This window comes from Sapajus apella, unplaced genomic scaffold, assembly GCF_009761245.1.
Source record: "Sapajus apella isolate SASKATOON/1434 unplaced genomic scaffold, GSC_monkey_1.0 scaffold56, whole genome shotgun sequence".
Lineage (NCBI taxonomy): Eukaryota > Metazoa > Chordata > Mammalia > Primates > Cebidae > Sapajus > Sapajus apella.
Window position 1 is genome coordinate 7,279,607 of NW_022436996.1, and position 26,384 is coordinate 7,305,990.

The 26,384-nt window shown below is 41.7% G+C and overlaps 1 protein-coding gene across 10 annotated transcripts in view; it reads left to right on the top strand.

The window, feature by feature from the left end:
• The window catches only part of PRKAG2 (protein kinase AMP-activated non-catalytic subunit gamma 2), a 324,559-nt gene extending 298,905 nt beyond the window's left edge, over positions 1-25,654 (top strand). For 9 of the 10 annotated variants that reach the window (XM_032244965.1, XM_032244964.1, XM_032244973.1 and 6 more), the window contains 10 exons: positions 5,501-5,582; positions 6,979-7,037; positions 9,212-9,257; positions 11,878-11,932; positions 13,235-13,361; positions 16,163-16,328; positions 16,666-16,703; positions 17,805-17,951; positions 21,845-21,938; positions 24,948-25,654. In XM_032244965.1, the coding sequence (XP_032100856.1) occupies positions 5,501-5,582; positions 6,979-7,037; positions 9,212-9,257; positions 11,878-11,932; positions 13,235-13,361; positions 16,163-16,328; positions 16,666-16,703; positions 17,805-17,951; positions 21,845-21,938; positions 24,948-24,979 (846 nt within the window). In that variant the 3' untranslated portion in view covers positions 24,980-25,654. The remainder of the gene's footprint in view (positions 1-5,500; positions 5,583-6,978; positions 7,038-9,211; positions 9,258-11,877; positions 11,933-13,234; positions 13,362-16,162; positions 16,329-16,665; positions 16,704-17,804; positions 17,952-21,844; positions 21,939-24,947) is intronic. The other variant, XM_032244967.1, reaches the window with a different exon arrangement.
• Positions 25,655-26,384: the final 730 nt, after the last annotated feature.

Sequence of the window (26,384 nt, forward strand, 5' to 3'; positions counted from 1 at the left end):
CTATAGTGTAAAGTAGTGTAAAACTATAGTGTAAAAATATCCATTAAAATCTGTTGGATCTACGTGTGATCATTTGTACAAGGTACAAATGTTAAATATCAAATTATCAAAATGCAAACTAAGCTAATAACAATATTTGTTCTTGGGTTTTTTAAATTACTGCACCATTTGGCCAGAGATTCTTATCAATAGATGTCCACTGTGCTCAGTCATTTATGTCTCGAAGCTGGTACAATAGTCTCTTCCAGAGGCTTCTAGAAACTTGTCTGCTAAAGGAAGGCCTCCTTGTTTGGGTCTCACGTGGTCTCATCTATGGCTTAGATCCATTGGACTCATAGGCACTTATTAGAGAAAGGGAGTTCCTTGATAGGATCCCAGGACTTAGGTCATATACAAGATTCATTTACTTTCTTGACAGTTGCAATTAAATCATATGATAAATGCCTAAAACAGCATTTAATTACTGTGTAGTCCATTTTCATTTCATGCAATTACTGCTGTAGTTAGGTTTGTCTACCATTTTGCTGTGCGTTTGTTATTTTTTCTACTGATTGGTTCTTTTATTCCTTCTCATCTTCACTCGATTTAACAAACTATGTTTAATCCATTTCTCTCCTCTGCCAGCTTTTTAGTTACACATTCTTTTTTCATTTTTGTGGGTACATAGTATGTGTATATACTTATGGGGCGCATGAAATATGTTGATACAGGCATGAATGTGTAATAATCACATCAGGATAAATGGGATATCCATAACCTCAAGTACTGATCATTTCTTTACATTACGTACATCCCAATTATGCTCTTCTGGTTATTTTTAAATATACAGTAAATTATTGTTGACTGTAGTCAACCTGTTGTTTCGTCAAATGCTGGGTATTATTCATTCTATCTAACTATATTTTTTATCCATGAACTGTCCCCACTTCCTCCCCCGCCCACCCTCGCTACCCTTCCCAGCCTCTGGTGACCATCATTCTTCTCTCTGTCTCCATGAGTTCAGTTATTCTCATTTTCAGCTCCCACAAATGAGCTGAGAACATGTGAAGTTACTTATACACTCTTTCGTTAAGCTCTCCGAGGCCACCTTACAGATTACAAAGCATCTTTGACTTACTACTCTCCCTCTTTTAATAATACTTTTACCATATCCCAAACAATGCAAAAAATGTGTACAAAAGTTAAACCCTCTCCTACCCTATGTGCTACTGTTTTGCTGCTCTGTAAGTTAGGAATCCCACAGGATACCATTGCTCTGGCTTTAAGCAGTATTGATTTATGTTTACCTGCATCTCTGTCCTCTGCTGTGCTCTTTATTCCCTCCTATGGTTCTGTGCAGGTCTAGAATCTTTCCTTCAGTGTAAAGGACTCCTTTAAGTATTTTTTTTTTTTTAAGATGGAGTCTTGCTCTGTCACCCAGGCTGGAGTTCAATGGCGCTGTCTTAGCTCACTGCAACCGCCACCTCCCTGGTTCAAGCGATTCTCCTGCGTCAATCTCCCAGGTAGCTGGGTTTACCAGTGTGCACCACCACACCTGGCTCATTTTTGTATTTTTAGTAGAGATGGGGTTTCACCACATTGGCCAGGCCGCTCTTGAACTCCTGACCTCAAGTGATCGGCCTGCCTCAGCCTCCCAAAGTGCTGAGACTACAGGCATGAGCCACCGTGCTCAGCCTGTCTTATTTTGTAATGCTGGTTGGTTAGTGACAATTTTCTCTGCTTTTGTTTATCTGAAAAACCTTATTTTGCCAATCCTTTTTGAAGGATGTTTTCACTGGATATATGCTCTAACCTAGGTTGGCAGGTTTTATCTTTTAGCCTCTGAAAGTTTTCTTTCTGTTGTCTTTTGACTTTCTTTCTTTCTTTCTTTTTTTTAAGATGGAGTCTTGCTCTGTTTCCCAGGCTGGAGTGTAGTGGCGTGATCTTGGCTCATTGCAACCTCCACCTCCCAGGTTCAAGTGACTCTCCTGCCTCAGCCTCCCGAGTAGCTGGGACTACAGGCACACGCCACCACACCCAGCTAATTTTTTGTATTTTAGTAGAGATGGGGTTTCACCGTGTTGCCCAGGCTGGTCTCGAACTCCTGAGCTCAGACAATCCACCCACGTCAGCCTCCCACAGTGCTAGGATTACAGGAGTGAGCCACAACACCCAACCTGTTGTCTTCTGACTTTCATAGTTTCTGCTGGAAAGTCAGCCATCAGCCTGATGGGCACCCTTTTGAAAGCCAATGTTTCTTTTTCCCTCTGACTGATTTTCTCTTTACCTTTGGTTTTTAGCATCTTGCCTATGACATGCTTAATAGTTTTCTTTGTGTTTATCTTACCTGGGGTCCGCTTGACTCTTCTTGATAAATTTCAGCTTCTTGTTGAAATTCACCTATGTGAAGATGATGTGGGAAATGCCCTCAGAAAAATTCAAGAATGAATGTGGAACTCAATTCATATCCTCCTTTTCTCTCAAGAATTGTAGCTCCCAGAATCCTCCCTGTGTTGATGCATTCCAGGGCCCTCAAATAGTGTTTCTGTCTTTTGTACAACTCGTATAATTGTTTTCAACGATTTCATTTTGCCAAATTTAGAACTTTCTGGAATAGCTTTTCAATAGCAATGGCTACTTAGGCTTTCATGAATGGTCCTCGTGAATGTTTTAATATTTATTTTCCCTGCTAAGTCTGTCATTTTGAAGAAAACAGTAAGCAATTTGTGGTCTCCAAAGATGCCCCTGACCAGGCACAGTGTCTCATACCTGTAATCCTAAGACTTTGGAAGGCCAATGTGCAAGGATCACTTAAGCCCAGGAGTTTTAAGACCAGTCTGGGCAGCACAGCAAGATCCTGCCTCTACAATTTAAAAATTATCTGGACTTGGTGGCATGTGTCTGGAGTCCCAGTTGCTTGGAAGGCTGAGGTGGGAGAATCATGTAAGCCATGGGTGGGGTAGAGGGTATTGCGGTGAGACTACAGTGAGCCAAGGTCACCCCACTTTACTTCAGCCTGGGTGACAAAGCGAGACACTGTCTTAAAAAAAAAAAACAAAAAACAAAAAATAAAAGGTGCCCCTTTCCTGTTTCTATTCCAACCAGTTTAGAAAAGCCAACTAAGCAGATATTCAGTGCGTTTTAAAATGTATTTACATGTGACTTTTCCACTGTATCTTCTATAATATATTCTGGCACCACGATCATGCCCAGGGTAGAAATAGCGAACCATTCAATGGGCACACCTTCCCTGGATGCCATTTAGTTACAAAAGCAGTGTGAGTGTTTGTGTGACTTTGACACAGGTGTGACTGAGAAACAGCTCATCAGATTGCGGGTGCCACTCCGTTACTGTTGCTCTCCCACGTCACCGGGTTGGCTCTACCCGTTTCCTTGTCTTTGTTCTCTTGTAGTTCATGTGACTAATATGTAGAATCCCTGCTATGTTCAGGACTCAGTGCTAGGCAGTTAAAATAAACCCATGAAATAGGCCACAGTAGCTCACACCTGTAATCCCAACACTTTGGAAGGCCTAGGTGGGTGGATCACAAGGTCAAGAGATCGAGACTATCCTGGCCAACATGGTGAAACCCTGTCTCTACTAAAAATACAAAAAAAATAGCTGGGTGTGGTGGCACATGCCTGTAGTCCCAGCTACTTGGAAGGCTGAGGCAGGAGAATTACTAGAACCCAGGAGGCAGAGGTTGCAATGAGCCAAGATCACGCCACTGCTCCAGCCTGGCGACAGAGTAAGACTCCATTTCAAGAAAAAATAAAATTTAAAAATGCATGTAATAATTGATGAGCTCCCTGATGCACCAGTAGTCCTTCTGTTCTTCTGTAGGTGAACTAGGTACATGCATGAGTAAAAATCCACACAATGCAAAATGTATCACAATAAAGGAATAAATAGGTGCTGAGTTATTAATCCTAAAGTCATCTGCCTTAGGTTCCTGCAGTTCTTTCCATTATTAAGTTAACAAGGGTTTGTTTGTTCATTTGTTTGTTTGTTTGTTTGTTTGAGATGGATTCTCACTCCGTCACTCAGGCTGGAGTGCAGTGGCGTGATCTGGGCTCACTGCAGCCTCCACCTCCGGGTTCAAGCAGTTCTTGTGCCTTGTGCCTCCCGAGTAGCTGGGATTATAGGTGTGTACCACGACACCCAGCTAATTTTTGTATTTTTAGTGGAGATGAGGTTTCACCATGTTGACCAGGCTGGGCTTGAATGCCTGGCCTCAGGAGATCCGCTTATCTTGGCCTCCCAAAGTCCTAGGATTGCGCTTGTGAGCCACCGTGCCTGACAAACAAGGGATTTTTTTTTTAATAGTGAGTGAGAAGAGAATCATTTTCTCTTAGCTAAGAAGTATATATATGCCATACCATAATGTAACCCTTTTTTTTTTTTTTTTTTTTTCAGACGGTCTTGCTCTCTTGCCAGGCTGGAGTGCAGTGGCGTGATCTTGGCTCACTGCAACCTCCGCCTCCCAGATTCAAGTGATTGTCCTGCCTCTACACATGCACTATAGGCATGTGCCACCACACTCGGCTAGTTTTGTATTTTTAGTAGAGACGGGGTTTCCCATGTTGGCCAGGATGCTTTCGATCTCCTGACCTTGTGATCCACCTGCCTGGGCATGGTGGCAGGCGCCTATAATCCAGCTGCTCAGGAGGCCGAGGCAGGAGAATCACTTGAACTCGGGAGGCGGAGGTTGCAGTGAGCCGGGATCGTGCCACTGCATTCTAGTCTGGGTGACAGAGCAAGACTCTGTCTCAAAAAAGGAAAGAAAATACTAAAAATAAATTTTTATTTCAGGTAATTTGATACAACTTCAGTGTTTTCAGGTGAATTAACAACCACATATAGGAGATATTCGACGCTAAAGTTTAATTCTTTTGTATGGTTTTAATTATATAAAGTATCTACGTAGACAAGCGTCTTCAGATGCAATAAGAAAAAAGAAGTTAATTGCATTATTTCAATTTCAAAAAATAATTTCTAATCCCTATATGCCTTTAGGTGTAATACAAAAGGATTTTTGCTAATGTTAATAAATTCCATTATTTTTAGCTTATCCAACTTACAAAACTTATTGCGGAAGACAACTGATAAGACTCAGTCGAATATGTTAAAGATTTTTTTTCTGGCCAGGCACGCTGGCTCACTCCTGTAATCACAATACCAAAGTATTGTGATCCAAAGCCGAGGCGGGTGGATCACTTGAGGTCAGGAGTTCGAGATCAGCCTGGCCGACATGGTGAAACCTGTTTCTATCAAAAATACAAAACTTAGCTGGGCGTGGTGGCTGGCGCATGCCTATGATCCTAGCTGCCTGAGAGGCTGAGGTAAGAGAATCGACTGAACCCAGGAGGCAGAGATTGCTGTCAGCCAAGATCATGCCACTGCACTCCTGCCTTGGCAACAGAGGGAGACCCTGTCTCAAAAAAAGGGTTGGGGGGGTGGTATTTTTATTTTTCTTCCTGGACTTTGAAAGTATGTTTTGTTTCTCTTCTTTTTCTTCAGGTTAAAAAGGCCTTCTTTGCCTTGGTAGCCAACGGTGTCCGAGCAGCGCCCCTGTGGGAGAGTAAAAAGCAAAGTTTTGTAGGTAAGCAGCGCGGGCCTGAGGGAGCGGGGGCCTCATAAGCACTTCAATAGATGCCGGTTTGGAACTCCACCTAGTAAACATGTTTCCAAGTTAAAGAACATTCTTGCCGGCAGGGCACAGTGGCTCACGCCTGTAATCTCAGCACTTTGGGAGGCCAAGCAGGGAGATCGCTTGAGCCCAGCAGTTGGAGGCCAGGCTGGGCAACATAGCAAGACCTCATCTCTACAAAAACATACAAAAATTAGCTACTCAGGAGGCCGAGGTGGGAGGATCACTTGAGCCCACCCAGGAGGTCAAGGCTGCATTGAGACATGATCACTGCACTCTGCTCTAGCCTGGATGACAGAGTAAGAGACCCTGTAAAAAAAAAAAAAAAAAAAAAAGGATATCCTTGCTTTTACATACTCGGTAAGAAGGTGGAACTGCTAGCTGTCAGTAAGGTCAAAATACTGTTGTACTTTTTTTTTTTTTTTGCCTCTTCATTGAGAACACACACTGTTGTAACTTTTACGGAGCATTGTTGTTGTTGAATCTCTCTTAATTTAGCAACTTCTTGGCTCTCTGAAGAGCTTATATGTCTTTACCAGCCCAATGAGCACAGCCACATAGGATGCCACAGTCAGATGGGAGCCGGCACCCGCTTTGGGCCATCTGGGCAGATGGCATTCCTGGGCCCCGCACCCGTCTTGCTGGTGCACACCTTTTTGACAGGGCAAATAAGAAGATGTAAACATGACTGATGTCTCTGCTAGACCACTGTTAAACTATTAAAACTGCTGTGTAACTTTTACAATCTCTAAGTGCCATCGTTACTGATGAATCACAGCAGGCACTGACATTGTCTCTCTTAGTGTTCTTCACATTATTTTGAAATGATCTGTTATGTCTGCCTCTGAGTTTTAATTTCATCAGGGAAGAAGTTCATCTTTCTCATCCCTCTCATCCTGGTGTCTAGCACATCAAAAGCATTCAATCAATGGCAACTCTTTGTTAAAACCATTATTTTTAGAATGCTTCTCAGGAAACGATCCAAGCGCCCAGAATTATCATGTTTCTGAAGCTTATTGAATACTTTATCTTAAAGTATTTAAAATTATTTACACGTAACTGCAGTTCTTTTTTCAAATTTGTATCCATTAATAAGTTTTCTCTGATTGATTTGCCAAATTCTGTGGTTCCATAGTACTTACTATCAGGTTTAATTTCAGCTAAATCCATATATCCAGTTCAGTATACAAAATTAACACATCAATAGTTTTAAATAACATATTAAACTCTGTTTGATATTTTAAAAGTATATTTTATAAGCTCTTCTAGTATATATTCTAGACTTGTCATTTGAAATTTTTTAAATGTTTTCATAGTTTTATTTTTAACATACAATTCTTTGTTCCAGGAATGCTAACAATTACAGATTTCATAAATATACTACACAGATACTATAAATCACCTATGGTAAGTGGCACCAGTTCCTGTGTCAGTAGTTGGAGCCGTACGTATCTGTGTATGTGTATAGATATATGTGTGTATTTTCAGATTTTTAATGTTTTCGGTTTTTTCTTTTTTGGTATGGAGTGGTGGTGGTGGTGGATTTTCCAAATATATATAATGTGCAGGGAACTCCAGTATAAAACTATATTTACCAGAAGTCGTATATTTGAAACTCAAAGAAGGCATTCTCAGGAGAAATAAAAGGAAATAGACCCTTTATTCAGCTTTTGGAATTCCTTGGCGTAGCAGAATTCTACGTATTTATTACCTGGATCTTCTGTAAGTTTCGCCGACCTCTGCAGGCCTGTTGATGTGGTAGAGCTTAATTCAGTTATCCCAGCAATTTCAGATCAAGAATTATATGTACTTTGTGATTTTAAAGAAGAAAAAAATGAGTCATTAAAATTAAATAAATTCAGTTTTGACATTTTCCTGTTAATGAGGAAAAGATGGCTACTGGCTGATTTTAGCAGCAGAACTCTCTGGTCCCTGGTTCAATGGTTCTGAGAGAGCACAGCTTAAAACCCACTTTCATCCTTCATCTGACTCCGTGATATCTGAGATTCGGCCTGCTTGGTTTTGAGTTTCTGGTTTCTGTTTGTTCATGAGGGTGGGGAAAGACAGAATTGCCTACTCTATTTAACTAACCCTATTTGGGGTACCTAAAAGACATAAGTTAATCCTATTAGTACTGCTTTATGTGTAATGCTCAGGATTGCCCGTGAATTAAATTCTTACATAAAACACAAAAATGACACGCTCTTGCCAGGCACAGCGACTCACGCCTGTAATCCCAGCACTTTGGGAGACCAAGGTGGGTGGATCACTTGAGGTCAGGAGTTTGAGACCAGCCTGGCCAACATGGTGAAATGCCATCTCTACTAAAAATACAAAAATTAGCTGGGAGTGGTGGCAGGTGCCTGTAATCCCAGGCACTCCAGAGCTGAGGCACAAGAATCTCTTGAACCTGGGAGATCGAGGTTGCAGTGAGCCAAGATGGTGCCATTGCACTACAGCCTGAGCGACAGGGGGAGACTCCATCTCAGATAAAACAAAAACCACACACTCAGGAAGTTTTACCAAAGACACTGTAAATATCCTATATTTATTTCCCATGAAATGTATTATTTCTTAACTATTACCTATGCAAGTGAATACTGGCTTTCCTTATAATGATCATATCTCTGCTTTTGAATTAGCAAAATCAGCATAAGTATGATTTTTGAATAGATGGATTTTTACAAAATGCAGCAAATCCCATATAAGAAATCTCAGCAGTAGTATGAAATCAAAATTGCTGAAAAGCAGTTATATCTAAATATGCAGCCCAAAGCTTTTCTTAATACATGTAGATGCAGGCAGGCATGGTGGCTCACACCTATAGTCCCAGCACTTTGGGAAGCCAAGGAGGGTGTATCACTTGAGCCCAGGAGTTTGAGATCAGCCAGGCAACATGGTGAAACCCCATCTCTAAAAAAAAAAAAAAAAAAAACCCAAAAAAATTAGCCAAGCATGGTGGCATGCATCTGTAGTCCAAGCTACTCAGGAGGCTAAGTTGGGAGGATTGCTTAAGCCTGGGAGGTCGAGGTTGCAGTGAGCCATGATCACACTTGTGCAAATCCAGCCTGGGTGACAGAATGAGACCTTGTCTCAATAAAAAAAAATAAAAAAATACTTGCAGATACATTTTTTTCTCCATATCTCATCTCATTTTCTCTCTCTTTGTTTTTCTTTTTTTTAAGACAGAGCCTCACTCTGTCACCTGGGCTGGAGTACAGTGGCACCATCTTGGCTCACCGCAGCCTCACCCTCCTGGGTTCAAGTGATTCTTCTGCCTCAGCCTCCTGAGCAGCTGGGATTACAGGTGCCCTCTACCATGCCTGGCTAATTTTTGTATTTTTAGTAGAGATAAGATCTCACTATGTTGGCCAGGCTGGTCTCGAATTCATGACCTCAGGTGATCTGCCCATCTCAATCTCCCAAAGTGCTGGGATTACAGGCGTGAGCCAGCTCACCTGGCCACCTCATTTTCTAATTGTGAATAGAAAATGCTATTATAAAAGCTATGTTTTGTTTCATTTTACAAATATTTTTCTATGTTTATGTATATTTATAAATAAGAATTTCTTTATTTGCAGGTACAGATTTATGAATTAGAGGAACATAAAATTGAAACATGGAGGGGTAAGCACTATTGGATGTTAAAAATCTTTTAGTATGGGGAAAGCATGCTTAGGATGTAAAGTATGTTTTGCTTTTGCAGATCCTTTTCTCTCTGCTCCATAAAATGTTATTTAAAGCATTCTCTTTATTTCTACCTTAATTTTGATAGTATATACTGTACTAAAGCTCTACAATATAAGTATTGTCCATTCTGCCTATAGACATGTGTAGGACACCTGCAGCAGCCAAGGCCTCATCCTAGGGCCAGGAACGTGAAGATGAATGAGCTAACCAAGCCCCACCTCACTGCCTACAGTGGGGCCACCGTTCACTACTAAGTCTAACCCTCAGAGGTTTGCCTTGGCATTTAAAAATGCATCAGAGGCTGGGTGTGGTGGCTCATGCCTGTAATCCCAGCATTTTGGGAGGCCGAGGCAGGTAGATCACAAGGTCAAGAGATCGAGACCATCCTGGCCAACATGGTAAAACCCCGTCTCTACTAAAAATACAAAAATTAGCTGGGTGTGGTGGCTTGCGCCTGTAGTCCCAGCTAGTCGGTAGTCAGGAGGCTGAGGCAGGAGAATTGCTGGAACCCGGGGTTTGCAGTGAGGTTTCAGTGAGCCGAGATTGTGCCACTGCACTCCAGCCTTGGCAACACAGCGAGACCCTGTCTCACAAAAAAAAAAAAAAAATCATCAGAGGCATGCCTAACTTTAACAAAAGCAAGCATCTGTTCTTATTTAAACCTAATCGTTGTTTCTTTACAAATTATGGAGAAACTTAGGACAAATGAACCTCAAACTAGATGGTTTGGAGCAAATAACATGGGAGTAATTTGAAGATCATGTTCTTTTGTTTGTCACACTGAAATTCACCCTGAAAAATCATGATACTCTTTTCTGCCATGGAACCACTTTTTTAAAGTCCCATTTCATGATTGTGAAGGTGGTGGTCCCACTGAGACTTGTCCTCGCAGGTTGGTGGAGAGGACCAGGGATGGGAATCACAGCAAACTCAGTCTTCTGTAGCACCTGAGCCTTTGTACTAGGGTGCTCAAGGAAATGCCAGTAGAAATGGAGCGGCCAGCTAAAGGAAAACTTTGAATTCAAAATGGAAGAGTTTGGTTCTGTGCTTCCCATAATATGCTTGATATGAGAAACAACCTTTGTTAACTGGCTGTGAAATCAGAACACATCTTAGAGTTCTCTTACACCCCAGGGGCCCTTTCAATTCCGTATGATTTAGAAGTTTCACTGAATGATAGATTTGGTTTATTACGGCTTTGTCAAACCAAGCTAAACAAATTTGGCATGGGATCTGTACGGCCTGTTCTCCAGTGATTGTGTAACACCAAGACAGATACTACTTACCCAGTTCTACTGTGCACGTACTGTTAGGCCGAGGTTTAAGTATACTTACATTTTGACATTACCTGGTATTTGGTAGTCATAATAATGCCAAAATATTCTTAAATGCCTTCTGCATAGAAACTTTGGTAAAGCAAAGCTGGGCATGGTGGCTCACAGCTGTAATCACAGCACTTTGACAGGCCAAGGCAGATGGATCACTTGAGATCAGGAGTTCAAGACCAGCCTGTCCAACATGGTAAAACCCCATCTATACTAAAAATACAAAAAGTAGCCAGGCATGGTGGTGTACGCCTGTAGTCCCAGCTACTCAGGAGGCTGAGGCAGGAGAGGCTGAGCTGGGGAGGCAGAGGTTGCAAGAGCTAAGATGGCACCACTGTACTCCACCCTGGGTGACAGAGCGAGACTCTGTCTCAAAAAAAAAAAAAAATTAGGCTGGGCACGGTTCCTCATGCCTATAATCCCAGCACTTTGCGAGGCTGAAGCAGGTGGATCACTTGAGGTCAGAAGTTGGAGACCAGCCTGGACAACATGGTGAAACCCCATCTCTACTAAAAATTTAAAAAAAAAAAAAAAAAATTAGCCGGTTGTGATGGTGAGCACCTGTAAATCCCAGGCTACTTGGGTGGCTGAGGTGGGAGAATCACTGGAACCCGGGCGGCAGAGGTTGCAGTGAGCTCAGATCATGCCATTGCACTCCAGCCTGGGTGACAGAGTGAGACTCCATCTCAGAAAAAAAGAAACCTTGGAAAAGCAAATTAATATTGCAGTTGATATCTTTAGAAAAAAACAATTTTGATATGCTGGAAATTTGCCCACAATGCAGTAGGTTTTGAGCATCAATTTGGTAAAATAATAAGAATATTTAAAGAACAAAGTTTGTTATAGCAGATTTTATCTTGTAACTTACGGAAATTACTTTTAAAAGATTTCATAATTGCTTCATTTCTTGAGAGTAAAAAGAACTTGATAGCATTCTAGTGACCTCTGCTGGTATTGCTCTTTTTTCAGATTTCCTGATTTTATAAATACCTACTGTCACATTGATTTTTAATATTTAATTTTTCTTTAAATGCAACATCCTGAAAACAGTTTGGAAGTTGTTTAAAGTAGCCATAACTGTAATTAACACAGGAGTTTTAGGCAAATTAAATTTCTTTTGATTTGAGTTTTTAATTCAAACTATTAATGGTAAACTAAAGGGTTTGAATTTATGTAAAAATTGCAAACACCAAATGTGTTACTAACTGCGTGTTTTCTTTCTATAAATGCAGAGCTTTATTTACAAGAAACATTTAAGCCTTTAGTGAATATATCTCCAGATGCAAGGTAAACTTGGGTTTTTTTTTTTTTCTTTGAAAACATTCATTCAGATGTATGTGTTTTATTACCATGATAGAAAGAAACAAACATGTTCTTCATTCTAAACAGGGACTGTCTCCTTAATTCCAGCTATACTGCATACATTCAGTACATTTAGCAACACTAGAAAAATCATAGCCATTGCTGGTGCTAAGCATTGATAATGGACTATCATACTCAACCATCATGAAGGTCTCAACCAGGCTGGGGGGCATGCTGAAATTGCAGATTCCTGGGCTTTTACAAAACCCTGACCTGCTCTAAATCAGGATAGTGCCCAGGAATACGCATTTAAACAGCTCCCCTGGCAGCTCTGCTCCACGCTGCTGTTTAAATATCAGTGTATGCTGGACGTTGGTTCAGATGTGGTCAGAGCATGAGCTACCCTCTCTGTAGTCTCCTGGCCCATCCTTTTTTCTCCAAGCCTTCTGGCTTGGCTCTGATACATTTCCACGTTTGTGTAAAAGCATCTTTCAAACTCAAGTCCACTACGGGAAAGATTAAAATATTTATTTTATTTCCAAATCCTAACAAAGAGATATACCCACCTTCTTACTGGCAGTCCCAGGAGAGGGACTAAGTAGAACAGAAATGTTGACCCTACATTATCTATCAGCCAGACTGGCCCAGAGGAGACCCAGTTCACCTGCTCACCAGTGAGGGGCTTGCTGCTACAGCTGTGCTCTCTTGCTAGTAGGATGCATCTGTTGGCTTTCCCAAGGATTTAGGTTTTATTGTCTTTCAAATAAAATCACTAAATGCACTCTTAAAAAAGCTCCCCTTCCTGGCTGGGCAAAAGGGCTCTTGCCTCTAATCCCGGCACTGTGGGAGGCCGTGGTGAGTGGATCACTTGAGCTCAGGAGCTGGAGAGCAGCCTGGGCAACATGGCAAAACCCCATGTGTACAGAAAAATAAAGGTGATGCATGCCTGTAGTCCCAGCTACTCAAGAGGCTGAGGTGGGAGGATCACCTGAGCCTGTGAGGTCAAGGCTGCCGCGAGCAATGACAGCAGGCAACAGAGCTAGACCCGGTCTCAAAAAAAAACAACAAAAAATCTCTTCTAGAGCTTTGTAGCTTGCACTTGTACTTAGATATGCTAACGTAGATTGTGAAAAATGAAAAATTGGCTGAGATCTCTAATTTAAAACTCTTCCAAAACACTGTTATTATTGTAATAATAAAAACACTGGAAGTGCTTTGAGGCAGGGGTAGTCCGTGTTCTGATTATTCTTTAAAGCCTCCTAACAACTCCAATGACTTTTCCCACAGCCTCTTCGATGCTGTATACTCCTTGATCAAAAATAAAATCCACAGATTGCCAGTTATTGACCCTATCAGTGGGAATGCACTTTATATACTTACCCACAAAAGAATCCTCAAGTTCCTCCAGCTCTTTGTAAGTAGTTTTTAGCGTTTCTAAAGACACAGTTGCATTTACTTAAATAATGTACTTCAAGTAATTCGGCTCCTGTTATCCTCAATAGAAGAAATTGTTAGTTTTGAGATCTCCTTTTCTAAACTTCAGTTTCTCAACTTCTATCCGAATTGTACATTCTTAAAGTTGATTCCAGTTTAAAAGCAATCACTTTTCGATGCAAGTGTCAAAATAATTTTAAAAACAAAATTCGGCATTCTCTATTTAAATTGAAACATTTTGTCACCAACATATGAGGGGAAATAAGGCAAACTGAAGTCAGTCTAATTAAGGACTGCTGTACATGATAAATTGAACCAATATCTAGAGCAAAAAGTGCTTTATGTTTGTATTGGTGTCACGGTTTTAGAAACGTGTTCCAAAAAATACTGCCCTCAAGATTATCTTATAATAAACTGCAGCAGTGATAGAAAAACCCAAAGCAAGTAAAATTTTGGCAAGAAAATACCATGTTGGCCCAAATTAGGCTTGTATTACCTGTAGATTTTCTCAGCTACTTGAAATGAGCTGGCTCCCTACTCATCCAGAACTTTGAGCCTGTTTGGTTGGAAACATTATAAAAGTCTCTGGAAGGACAGAACATTTATAAGAGGTTTTCATGTTTTCCTTTAATTACATGCACAGAATTTGAGGTTATAAGTCACCAGTCAAATAGACCCAGTAGGAGGTCCTAATAGTTCTGAAGAGTTTTTTTTTTTAAAGAATGTAACAGACTTATTAAAAATCTACTACAAATTAGCCTTCCCGTTTTCCTCCCCAAGGCTTCACATAAGGACCTAAAATAGCATTCCAGTGCTGTGTGAAGGAGCGGAAGCTCCTCCCCTGGAGGCTGCCTTGAGGAACCACTTTTGCTGACAGCAGCACAGGGGGCTTAGTGATTGAGAGAAATACCTTGTCCATCAACCTAGTCTTAAATTGTAATCGTTTCCATATATAAATAGCATTTATTTAACCATGCTGTGTTAAGAAAGAAGGTAGAGTAATTTACAAAAAACAGAAGTCTGCTGTTTAAGAAGGGAGATAATCTAGGAAAAATGGATTAGGGATGCATCTGTATTGCTTATCAGCCTTCACATCCCAGAATGCAGTCGCTTTAGTAGTGGAAGTTTTATAGGAACAGAGGGAGCACAGAGTGGGAAGCTTGAGTTCAGGGCCCCCATATGCCAGGCCTGCGGCTCACTTAATCCTTAGAGTAATCATTTTTAAATAATATTAATCGTGAGAGCTGATTACTGTATGTCCGGCACTGTTCTAAGCACTTTACATAATAAATCTCATCCTCGCTACTACCATGTCAGATAGGTATTTTTGTTAATCCTATTTTATACAGATGCAGCTAAGAGAGGTTAAGTAGCTTTGCAAGGTTGCGTGGCTGGGGAGCGGTAGAGCCAGCATCCCCGGCGAGTGCTCACTCCCAACGCTCTCCTCCACGCAGGGGCCCTGGGAGGGAGGCGTTTGCGCACCTTGGGCACACCAGACGGCTGACTGGGAAACCTGCCCCAAGTCACGTGGATATGAAGTGGCAGATTTCAAACCTGGGAGTCTCTCTGACTCCCAAACCATTCTGCCCGTGTGCGGTTGCACAAGAGGGAGTAGAAGCATGAGATCGTTCTTTTGCAGAGCTGCTTTAGATGTTTATCTTCTATAAAAAGGAGAGGAAGCTGCCTCTGCCCAGTACTGCCTCATATTTGGGCCAATATGGTAATTAGAATCATGCTACCAGAATATTCAGCTAACTAAAGGTTTTCAGATAAAAATATATAGATTTAAATAAAGAAATTTCAGAGCCTGATTTTTACTGAATTGTGAGTTCATTTTCTGAGAAAAAAAAGGAGCATTACCCTTCAAGACACTGGAAAATTAGCCTAGGCATATAGTATGCAGCAGGGAATTCTCCTATATTGAGATGGACTGGATGACCTAATAGGTCTTTCTTTTTTTTTCTCTAAATTTCTAGGATCTCATGATTTGAATATTGATGAACTCTTTGACTTGAACATTTTATTTCTTCTAATTGTTCATCTTTTCCTGATAATTATAAGGTACACCAGGAGGATGGAATCAACTATACCCTTTATAAAAGGTGGATTTTTGAAACCATAGACCTTATTTCGTTATACTCAAACATGATCCTAGACTTTTCTGACTTACCCCTCCTCCTTTCAAACAACCATGAAAAGAATTTTTAAAGATTCTCTTAATTCTGTTCAGCTGGCTTGTTTTTTGTTCCTAGTAGACAAGAATTGGAGCCCGCCAAGGAGAATTCAGGATGTAGAGGCGGGTGGTGTGGCGACTAGCTTAGCAGTGGCTCAGACAGCTGCCGTCAAAGGCTTTGGGTTTGGAAGTATGTGGGTTCTTAATAAATATTACCTGATCCTGACAGCAGGACCAGGAATTTAACGTGAGCAAATAAGAATAAAGGATTTAATTCTTGGTGGCTTACAGGTCTTAATTTCCCAAATAGACCTGTTCTTCCCTTGTTCTATACACGTTTTTAGTGAAAAGGAGAAGGAAAAAGTGTTACAATGTTAATGCTTTGTGATAGCTCGTAGTAGTTAAATGTAAGCATAGACATACAAACTGGTTCCAGCAAAAGATACAGTTCTTTATAATTTTCTCATGTTAATTCAGACATCCAGGTAGACTGTTAGAAAAACCTAACTTTAATTGTTGGATTGTAGTTTTTCATTCAAATCTGGATATTTGAACTTGAAAAGATTATGTTCTGGGTCTAGAACGTTTGTGTTTCTCTTCCTGTTTAGATGTGTGATATGCCAAAGCCTGCCTTCATGAAGCAGAACCTGGATGAGCTGGGAATAGGAACATACCACAACATTGCCTTCATACACCCAGACACTCCCATCATTAAAGCCTTGAACATATTTGTGGAGAGACGAATATCAGCTCTGCCTGTTGTGGATGAGTCAGGTTTGTGTGTTTGCCCATGGCAGTCGGACAGAAATAATTGTTTATCTCAGGGTGCAATTATTGTGAGATGACCTGGCATAGGAGATACGTGGGGGAAATGAAATTTAGATATGGCAAATAAATTCAGCACCGGGGGCACACAAGATGATAAAAATGTTTAATTGGGTTATTTTCATATGTCCATTAAAATATGATATCCATTTAAGTTTCCATTTAAAAATAGACAAGGTTATTTATCAGTGTTGAACTTTTAGTAATTATGTAGTTAAAACTGATTTTAAATGAGTTTCTTTTTGTTCCTTAAGACATATTTCTAACATGTGTTTTTCATTTTTAGGAAAAGTTGTAGATATTTATTCCAAATTTGATGTAATTGTAAGTATTTTACTTTTGTTCAGTCTGTCACCTAGAATGCATTTTAAACATTGATGTAATGTGTTTTTGTTTTTCTCGTTTCTTAATTTAATAATTTTTAACCTTTTAGGGTATGAGTATGTTATCAGAGAATTCTGTAGACCTTCCATAGTAATTGCACTTTTAATATGCGCTGGTTTCACATTATGGATAGCATTTTACAGTCCTTTGTCTTTACAATGCATCCATATTTCCCCACTGCCACAGCCTGTGGATGTATTTTAAAGGTTCTCACTTCCACGTAGGAGGCATGGTTTAAATCCCCTCTAGGCGCATGCGCAGTGCGCACATGGACTCACGGCTCCTTTGCCGCGTCCCACTGCTTACTGATGGGGAGCCGCGGCTCTAAAGAAGAAAAGGGAACTGCCATAGCCCCAGGGGTGCACCCCACTTTTTGCCACAATTCTGACCCCACCTTAAACATTCTTTTGCAGCTGTGTCAAACCCTTTGCTTCATGCTGTTCCGTTCAATGTAATAGCCACTGAGAAATATGCTGATTGGCGTTCTGGTTGAGTGCGACCCGCTAAAATGAGTGAGAGCCCGATGAGGCACCTGGATCTATGGGGCTCACCAGGCCTGTTCTTCCTCCATGCTTGCCTAATCCCCATGCATCCCCCAGAGCCTTCCCAGCAGAAGCCTTGTTGCCCACAGAGTTCATTGAGAACGTTCATTGCTGCAGCTTTTCCAACCCTGTGGCACTCACCACCCTTTGCAGATGTCAGCCCACCTTGCCGGAGATTTTATTCATGCGTGGTAGAGAGCATTGGAGGGTAAAAATGGGGGGCAATCTTTGGCAGGATACGCTATCAAAATTTAACAATGTTGCCTCATAAGGAAGGTAGACCTCATAATGCGATATCCTTAATTATGACTGATAACGCTGATGAAATAACAGTCCCAACGGGGTGTTATAAGCCAGGATGAACTTCTGATGTACACTGGTACCAAATTCAGGTAAACATTGAAGTTTTTAGAAATCAGGTTTTCTTAAGCTCACTAATTTTGGTCATGGAAGTGCACTGAAGTGAAAGGATATAATTTATTCTCTTGCTTTATTACAGAATCTTGCTGCTGAGAAAACATACAATAACCTAGATATCACAGTGACCCAGGCCCTTCAGCACCGTTCACAGTATTTTGAAGGTGTTGTAAAGTGCAATAAGCTGGAAATACTGGAGACCATTGTGGACAGAATAGTGAGGGCGGAGGTGAGACGGCTCTCCCAGTCCTGCTCCCCCAAAGTCTACTGCAACATCCCCAGTGGTGAATGTTGCTTCCGGCTACCAAAGCCCGAGCCCAGCAAGGCAGCGTCCAGGTTCAGTGGGATGGGATTCTCCCCTGTCCCCAAACCTGGTACACTACGTGGCACACAGTAGGTGATCTCTAAAGGTTTGTTGAACTGAAATGAATTAATGGAAAAGTCCTGATATCATAGCTGAGTCAAATAAGCTGGTAAGATACGTTCATAGTTTATATACGATGATAGCCTGGACAACCTAATAAGACCTTGTCTCTACTAAAAATCAAAATGAATTAGCTGAGCATGGCGGCATGGACCTGTAGTCATAGCTGACAGGGAAGCTCAGGAAGGAGGATCGCTAGAGCCCAAGACTTGAGATTTCAGTGAGCCGTGATGGTGCCATACACTCCAGCCTGGGCAACAGAGCAAGACCCTGTCTCTAAATACACCTATATATCTACATCTATAGATACATTTTGTTTTGAGAAAACAAAAGCCGTCCCAGAAGCTTTAAGTTTGAGTATTTATAAATTCAAAGTTTAAAGTGTGTAATATATATTTTAACAAAGTGAATGATAAATCAATAAAATAAAACCTAATTTTCTCTCTTCCTACCAGTATCTCTCTTTCCTGAATTAGATAAATAGCAAATAATCTAATAACTCCCAGTTTCCTGCACCTCAGCACTCAGATTTCCTAAGACTTCACTGCTTATAGGATTTTCAAATATACTTTGCATCACACCCTAAATAAAAGACCAGAGAAGGTAAGCACAGTGGCCCGTGCCTGTAATCCTAGCACTTTGGGAGGCCGAGGCAGGAGGATCGCTTGAGCCAGGAGTTCTAGACCAGCCTTGGCAACACAACAAGACCCTGTTTTTACAGAAAATGAAAAAAAGAAAAAACCAGCCAGTCATGGTAGTATATGCCTGAAGTCCCAGCTACTCAGGAGGCGGAGGCTGAGGATCACCTGAGCTTGGGAGTTCTAGATTGCAGTGTGCAGAGGTCACGTCACTGTTCAGTATACCCATTCCCAAAATAATTTCTTTTTTTAGTAGTCAGGAATAGAAATATTATCCCGTTTGTCATTTTTTAGGATGGAAGGGTGCAACTCTGTTCCTTCTGGAACAGCTAATTTGGCAAAACTGATTTTTAAGTAACGTCTGTTCTGATATTGCTATAAATGTAAGAGTACAGTCCAAGAAGCAAAGTACCTGACCACTTTTTAGGCTAATAACGGGCAAGCTTAACTTGCTTGCTGAAAGTTACGTGTAAAGTAATGCATTGCCTCAAAACACGGCTGTCCCTTTCAAGAGCCATTGTTATCAGAAATCCGCCAGCCCTCCTTTAATTGTACGTTCAGAAATGCCACCCTTTCTGTCATCGTGTGAGTTGACCCTCCCAGCTTCAACGTTGATGGCTTCTAGCATGCTTCACTGGAACTGTCCGATTGCTGTTTCAATTTAGTATCCATCACTGCTTGTTTTCCAAAGGATTTTAACTGAGTTAGGAATACATCTTGACTCTTTTCCCTATTAAAATTCTTTCAAGGCAGACATGGTGACTCACACCTGTAACCGCAGCACTTTGACAGGGCAAGGCAGACAGATCACTTGAGGTCAGGAGTTCGAGACCAGCCTAGCCAACATGGTGAAACCCTGTCTCTACTAAAAATAGAAAAATTAGCCTGGCATGCTGGTGGGTACCTGTAATCTCAGCAACTTGGGAGGCTAAGGCAGGATAATCACTTGAATCCTGGAGGCAGAGATTGTGCCACTGTACGCCAGCTTGGGTGACAGAGCAAGACTCCATCTTTTAAAAAAATAAAATAAATCCTTCACAAGATGATGTCTCACAGGGGGACCAAAAAATATAGTTTTTTAGCATTAATGTAGCCAGGAGAAGGGTGTACAGTATCAGTGATGGTTCCATTTATTTATATGACATAAACATAGCACTAACTTTTAGGTACCTCCAGCAAGGAACATACATAAGTTTGACTCAGCAGCAGATGACAAGAAAACATCTGGGGAGTCATTTCTCTCTGAGAGAACAATTTAATTCTCGGGGTGAGATGGTTTCCCTTGACCTTCGGAGTTCAGAAAATAACTGTTTCATATCCACTATTGAAAGTAACCAATAAAATGTGTTGAGTGTAGAAGACAAATGTAAACTATCATTTTAATGTGTGATTACAGTTAGCAAATAATTGTGCTGTGTTATATCACATGGTTGCTGATGAGCCTGAAAGCTTTTTTAGAGAAATGTTTAAAAGAAATTTATGTTGACTGCCATGAGAAAGATGACTGAGCCATTATTGTTGTTGTTATTTCCCTAAAGCAAGCTATGACAGAAACATCACCAACACACTATCCATTGAGACAAAATGCAAAAACTGGATACCCCCCTCTTCCCATCTCCTTCCTATGTCCCTGTTTTCTACCAGGGGTATTGCTGTTTAATACAGAAAGGGTCTCCCAGGACACAGCTGGCGTAGGGCTGCCTTCACCCAAGTTCTGAAGCTTTTTTTTTTTTTTTTTTTTTTTGAGATAGAATCTCACTCTGTCACTCAGGCTGGAGTGCAATGACACTATCTCAGCTCACCACAGCCTCCACCTCCCAGGTTCAAGCGATTCTCCTGCCTCGACCTCCCAAGTAGCTGAGATTACAGCCATGCACCACCACACCCAGCTAATTTTGTATTTTTAGTAAAGACGGGGTTTCTCCATGTTGGCCAAGCTGCTCTCAAACTTCCGACCTCAGTTGATCTGCCCGCCTCCCAAAAGTGCTGGGATTCCAGGCGTGAGCCACCATGCCTGGCCTGAAGCTTTTAAGAGAGTAGCGACCCTGCTCCCCTCCTGCCACTGAAACACCTGTTGCAGAAACACCTCAAAGTGCTCTCCAGTCACTCATCAGAGGTTTCAGAGTAGAAAACTAGAGGTGAACGTAATCTATCCCATTTCATTAGAGCTCATCTATCCTCTCAAATACAATTCTTAATATGTGAACTTCATAGAGAAAATACAGAAAATAAAACCCTTCTAAGAGCCATGACCTTGACCTTGTTTGTTCGTTTCTGCCATCATCTGGACTTCTTTCCCATGTATTAATAAGACAAGCATCTGACAGTTATTAGAAACTGATATACAACTTTTAAAAATTAAAACTGTTATGTTTAAGAGCATATTATAGCTACGTTGTGCTTTGTGTTTTGCGTTGTATGTTTTCTATATTAATATTTTGAAAATCGAAAACTCAGCAGGGCAGAGCTAGCTCATTTTTCTTAAAAGTAACCAGGCAAATCATATAACTAGAGACAACAGATGAGAGTTTTCTCCTCTTTCCGTCTCCTGCCTGTGTCCGTTTTTTCCACCGGGGATGTGACTGTTCAGTACAGACCGGGTCTTCCAGGTAATCAGACGGTGACACATTGAACATCAGAGCCCAAGGCTGTTGTATGGTTCTGGCTGCTGCTACTTTCCCTCATTTATGGGATGTGTGTTGCTTTTGCCTTTTTTTGAGACAAGGTCTCACTCTGTCACCCAGGCTGGAGTGCAGTGGTGTGATCTTGGCTCACTGCAACCTCCACTTCCCAGGCCCAAGCAATCCTCCCACCTCAGCCTCCCAAGTAACTGGGACCACAGATGCACACTAGCACACCCAGCCACTTTCTAATTTTTTGTAGAGCGAAGTCTCACTATATTGCCCAGGCTGGAGGGATGTGTTTATCGTATAAATACATGACATGACATTTTTTCTAATGTCCATTTTAAACCATTTTTTTTTCTTTCTGCCTCTGTAAGCTGCATTAAACCTTTTTTTTAAATTTTGATTTTCAGATATCCTGCTTTTCTCTTTGCAGGTCCATCGGCTGGTGGTGGTGAATGAAGCAGATAGTATCGTGGGTATTATTTCCCTGTCGGACATTCTGCAAGCCCTGATCCTCACACCGGCAGGTAAAATGCTGGCCTCTGACCTTTGCCGTCAGCGTCTGGGAAGGGTGGGAGGTAGACCAGGAAGCGCAGCATTTAAAGCACCATTTCTCCACCACCCACCCACAGAGCAGGGCTTTCGTATGCGGCGTTGTAAACTGTTTTCGTTTTCCTTTCAGTTTGGAAAAGTGTTCTGCATGAGTGAGAAAAGTGTATAGAATGTATTCTAACTTAAGAGCATCCTGTCAAGGTCCAGTGGTCCCTAAATGACTTGGGAGCCATTGCCATGTTCATCCTAACCTTTTCCACTAAAAAGATCTTTTCAGGGCCGAGCAGGGTGGCTCACACCTATAATCCCAGCACTTTGGGAGGCCGAGGCAGGCTGATCACCAAGGTCAGGAGTTCAAGACCATCCTGGCCAACATGGTGAAACCCCATCTCTACTAAAAATGCAAAATAAGCCAGGCGTGGTGGCAGATGCCTATAATCCTAGCCCCTCGGTAGGCTGAGGCAGGAGAATGGCTTGAACCTGGGATTTGGAGGTTTCAGTGAGCCGAGCTTGCGCCATTGCACTCCCGCCTGGGGGACAAGAGCGAGACTTCGTCTCAAAAAAAAAAATCTCTTCAGTTGTGCTTTGTGGGAGAACTGGTAACCAGAAACATATAGGGAAGGTCATTGGCTTCTAACTAATGACAGCTTCATCTTTCCTTAAAGAGAAAAAAAAAAAAAAAAAACTTATGTTTTGAGTAGATAAAACAGAATATCTAAACACAACCTGTTACTAATATTGTACAGACGGGGTTTCACCATGTTGGCCAGACTGTTCTCAAATTCCTGACCTTGTGATCCGCCCACCTCAGCCTCCCAAAGTGCTGGGATTACAGGCATGAGCCACTGTGTTCGGTCCAGAAATTACATTAACTTTCAAATGGAGTATGGATAAACTCATTTTCTGACAGATTCACTTTGAGAAAGCCCCCAGAGTCTCCGTGGGGAGCAGAGAGAAACGGAGAGGGCTTTAGATAAGAGGAGCTGGCCTCCTCTCATTTCACCCACTCAGTAGTGAGAGGTGGGCTTCAAAGTTCTTAACACCACCAGCCCTTCCTTCCTCCCTTCCTTCTTCCTCTTCTTCCCATCCCTCCACATCCCCAGCCCCAGTCAAACATAAACAACCCAGCCTTGGTCAGGGCCACGTTGACCCGATGTGGGAGTAAGCAGAATGCCCTTTGAACTCTCAGAAATCAAAGATTAAATGGTGTGTATACTACAGTATTGATTTTTCTTTAGTTCAGAAATTTCTGCTAAGACTAGTTTTTACAATTAGTCTGTAACCCAAAAATACCAACCCTAAAGGAATCTTCACCACCTGCAAGAAATCTTATTCACTAAATGAGAACACCATGAGAAATTCCAGTACAGCAGTGATTTTTCTGAGGTGGTCCTCAGACCAAGCATCGTCACCGTCACCTGGAATTTATTAGAAAATGTTCACGTTGGGGTCTGCCCCATATCCGTAGCTGGATTGGAATTCCTTATTATACCGTGTATACAACACGATTTGTTGAGGAAAACATTCCGTGTTACTGATAACTGGATTCCAAGTGAACTTTTGGAGTGGAACTCTGGGAATGCCTGCATCTGCTCGAAAGTCACTGACCTGCTTCCGTGGGCAGGAGCCAGGATGCCACATGCAGCAAACGTGAGGCCCCACTGTGAGGCCAGGCCCCGGCCGCCCCACCTGAGCACTGTCTGGATGTAGGCAAGCCACTCACCTCCTTCAGCCCCAGTTTCTTCCATGGAGAAGGGGCAGGCTGGTACAGCCCCGTCTCCCTCCTAAGATGCTATGAGAAGAGCTGAAAGCCATGTGTGTGCAATGAGGCGCAGTGCCCAGGACCAGCACTGTTAGGTGCATATCCATGGAATAGTCAGTAAGAGGCAGTTTTATGACGTGTCTGCTATTATTCAATTAAAAGGAACTAGTGGTGAGTCTTTTCACTAGGCAATGGCCACCGTCCCCCAAAGGGATACTGGTTCAATACAATAACATTTTCTCTTTTTCAAAAAGTTTTTAGCAATAGTTCATTGTCAAACTTAGACTGTCCAAATGAACCTGTGTGTGCATTCATCCAGTGCGTGGGCAGTCTGATGCTAGGAGCTACAGTGTTTTAGCCACATATTGTAACAGACTGCCGATGTCTTTCAGGAGTCTAGCGTCTGGTGAAAAAATAGGAGAGAAACTCCTTTGATGAGAAAAGTGGTAGCTGTCCCTGCCAATCCACTGTGAAATGTCCTAGCCAGATACTTGTGTTAGGTGCAATTATCCGTGGGAATATTATAAAGCTTTTTTTTTTAATTTGAGACAGAGTTTCACTCTTGTCCCCCAGGCTGGAATGCACTGGCGTGATCTCGGCTCACTGTAACATCTGCCTCCCAGGTTCAAGTGATTCTCCTGCTTCAGAGCCCTGAGTAGTTGGGATTACAGGTGCCTGCCGCCACGCTCAGCTGATTTTTGTATTTTTATTAGAGATGGGGTTTCACTGTATTGGCCAGGCTGGTCTGAAACTCCTGACCTCAGGTGATCCACCCGCCTCACCCTCCCAAAGTGCTGGGACTACAGGCATGAGCTACTGCACCTGGCCATAGTCTATGCTCTTAATCCCAGGTCCAAATGGCGTGAGCCACCGTGCCTGGCCTAAACCTTTTTTTAATACATATTTGTAAGTGTGCACAACCGAAATACTTCACACCTTCACTAAAACTTACCTACATATTAGTAAATTTTTTTTTGCAGTGGAACTTTTTTTCCCCAATTAAATCTGACATATTGAGAATGACAAAATGTTCCATGGATCCAAGCTGCAGGAACAGGGGCGGGAGATGGGAGCTTGGCCACCTGCTCCTTCCCACCTCGCCCTCCTCCAAAGCCTTTGGATCATCCTCCTAAGACACTGCCGCGCACAGGTAGAACCCCTGGGGTAGAGAACCCTGCTGTTACCGTGAGCTTTGAAACTATCGTCTTCCATCCACTGACAGGTGCCAAACAGAAGGAGACGGAAACAGAATGACCGCCATGAATGTAGACGCCCTCGTAGGAGAACTTGAACAAAGTTTCTGGGTCACGTTTTGCCTCATGAACACTGGCTGCGAATGGTCAAGAATGTATATCAGGGTTTAGTGATGGGTATTTCTTCCAGTGATGTTGAAATTAAGCTTAAAAAAAAGAAAGATTTTATGTGCTTGAAGATTCAGGCTTGCATTCAAAGACTGTTTTCAGACCTTTGTCTGAAGGATTTTAAATGCTGTATGTCATTAAAGTACACTGTGTCCTGAAGTTTTCATTATTTTTCATTTCAAAGAATTCACTGGTAAGGAACAGGTGATGTGACATAAGGCGAGTGCACGGCATGTCCAGATCACAGTGCCTTATGTCCGAATACAGCAATATGTCACCGCCGCAGCCGGGGCGCACGCGTGTGCAGCAACACCGAGCTTGAATGTGGGAGTCTTTGAACCTTTTACCAAATCCGTTTGTTTTCATTAGATTTGTCAAAAACGTGTAATTTGAATATAAATAATTAAAACTTTAATGACACTTTTACACGTAAGTGTTTTGTTCTGGGCTACCGTGTAGACGAGGCTGCTTTACCACAGCTTTATTTATTTTTACTTTCATGCAATTTTTTACACATCTTGGTGGGTAAACCACCACATCCATGAATAAACTCTCGGTGATTTTGAAATGGCAAATTTCTCATTATTTAAGTTTGGATCTGGAAAGGACATGACTTCTGAAATAGCCGCTGCTGGGTTTTAAAAGCTGAGGTCTGTCAAAGTGTGGAGGAGACATTGCCATCAGGCGGGAGCCAGGTGCCGGGAAGATGTCTGTTTTTTTTCTCGTGTATTGAAATGTAAAATCATGATGTTTGTGTGACTGCAGATGCGACTGTTTTTGTAAATGTTATTGTGGCATATACAGTATTGTCATACAGTTGAAGAGAAACAATGTTTCCTAATGTAAGTGCTCTGAAAATGTTGCAACTATATATATATATGTATGTGTGTGTATATATATATATATATATATATATGTGCATATATATATGTGAGGATAGTTTGATTTTTTGTTTTGGGGTTTTTTTCAGATTGAAAAATTAAAATAAATCCTACTATCTACCACTTTGTTAAAGGAGTTATTTAAAATGCCTTATATTTCAGCACCTATCAATTAAAATTCTACACGCAGTTTTCCACTCAGCTGTTTCTCTAAAGAAGTACATGAATCTCGCCTCTTTTCCGTTATCAGGAAAAAATGTCAGAGTTTAATTCATAAACGATCTCTCCCCACTATTAAGTATGAATATATATATTTTTAGTTTCTATTTTATTTTATTTGAGACAGTCTTGCCCTGTTACCCAGGCTGGAGTGCAGTGGCGTGATTTCGGCTCACTGCAGCCTCCGCCTTCCGGGTC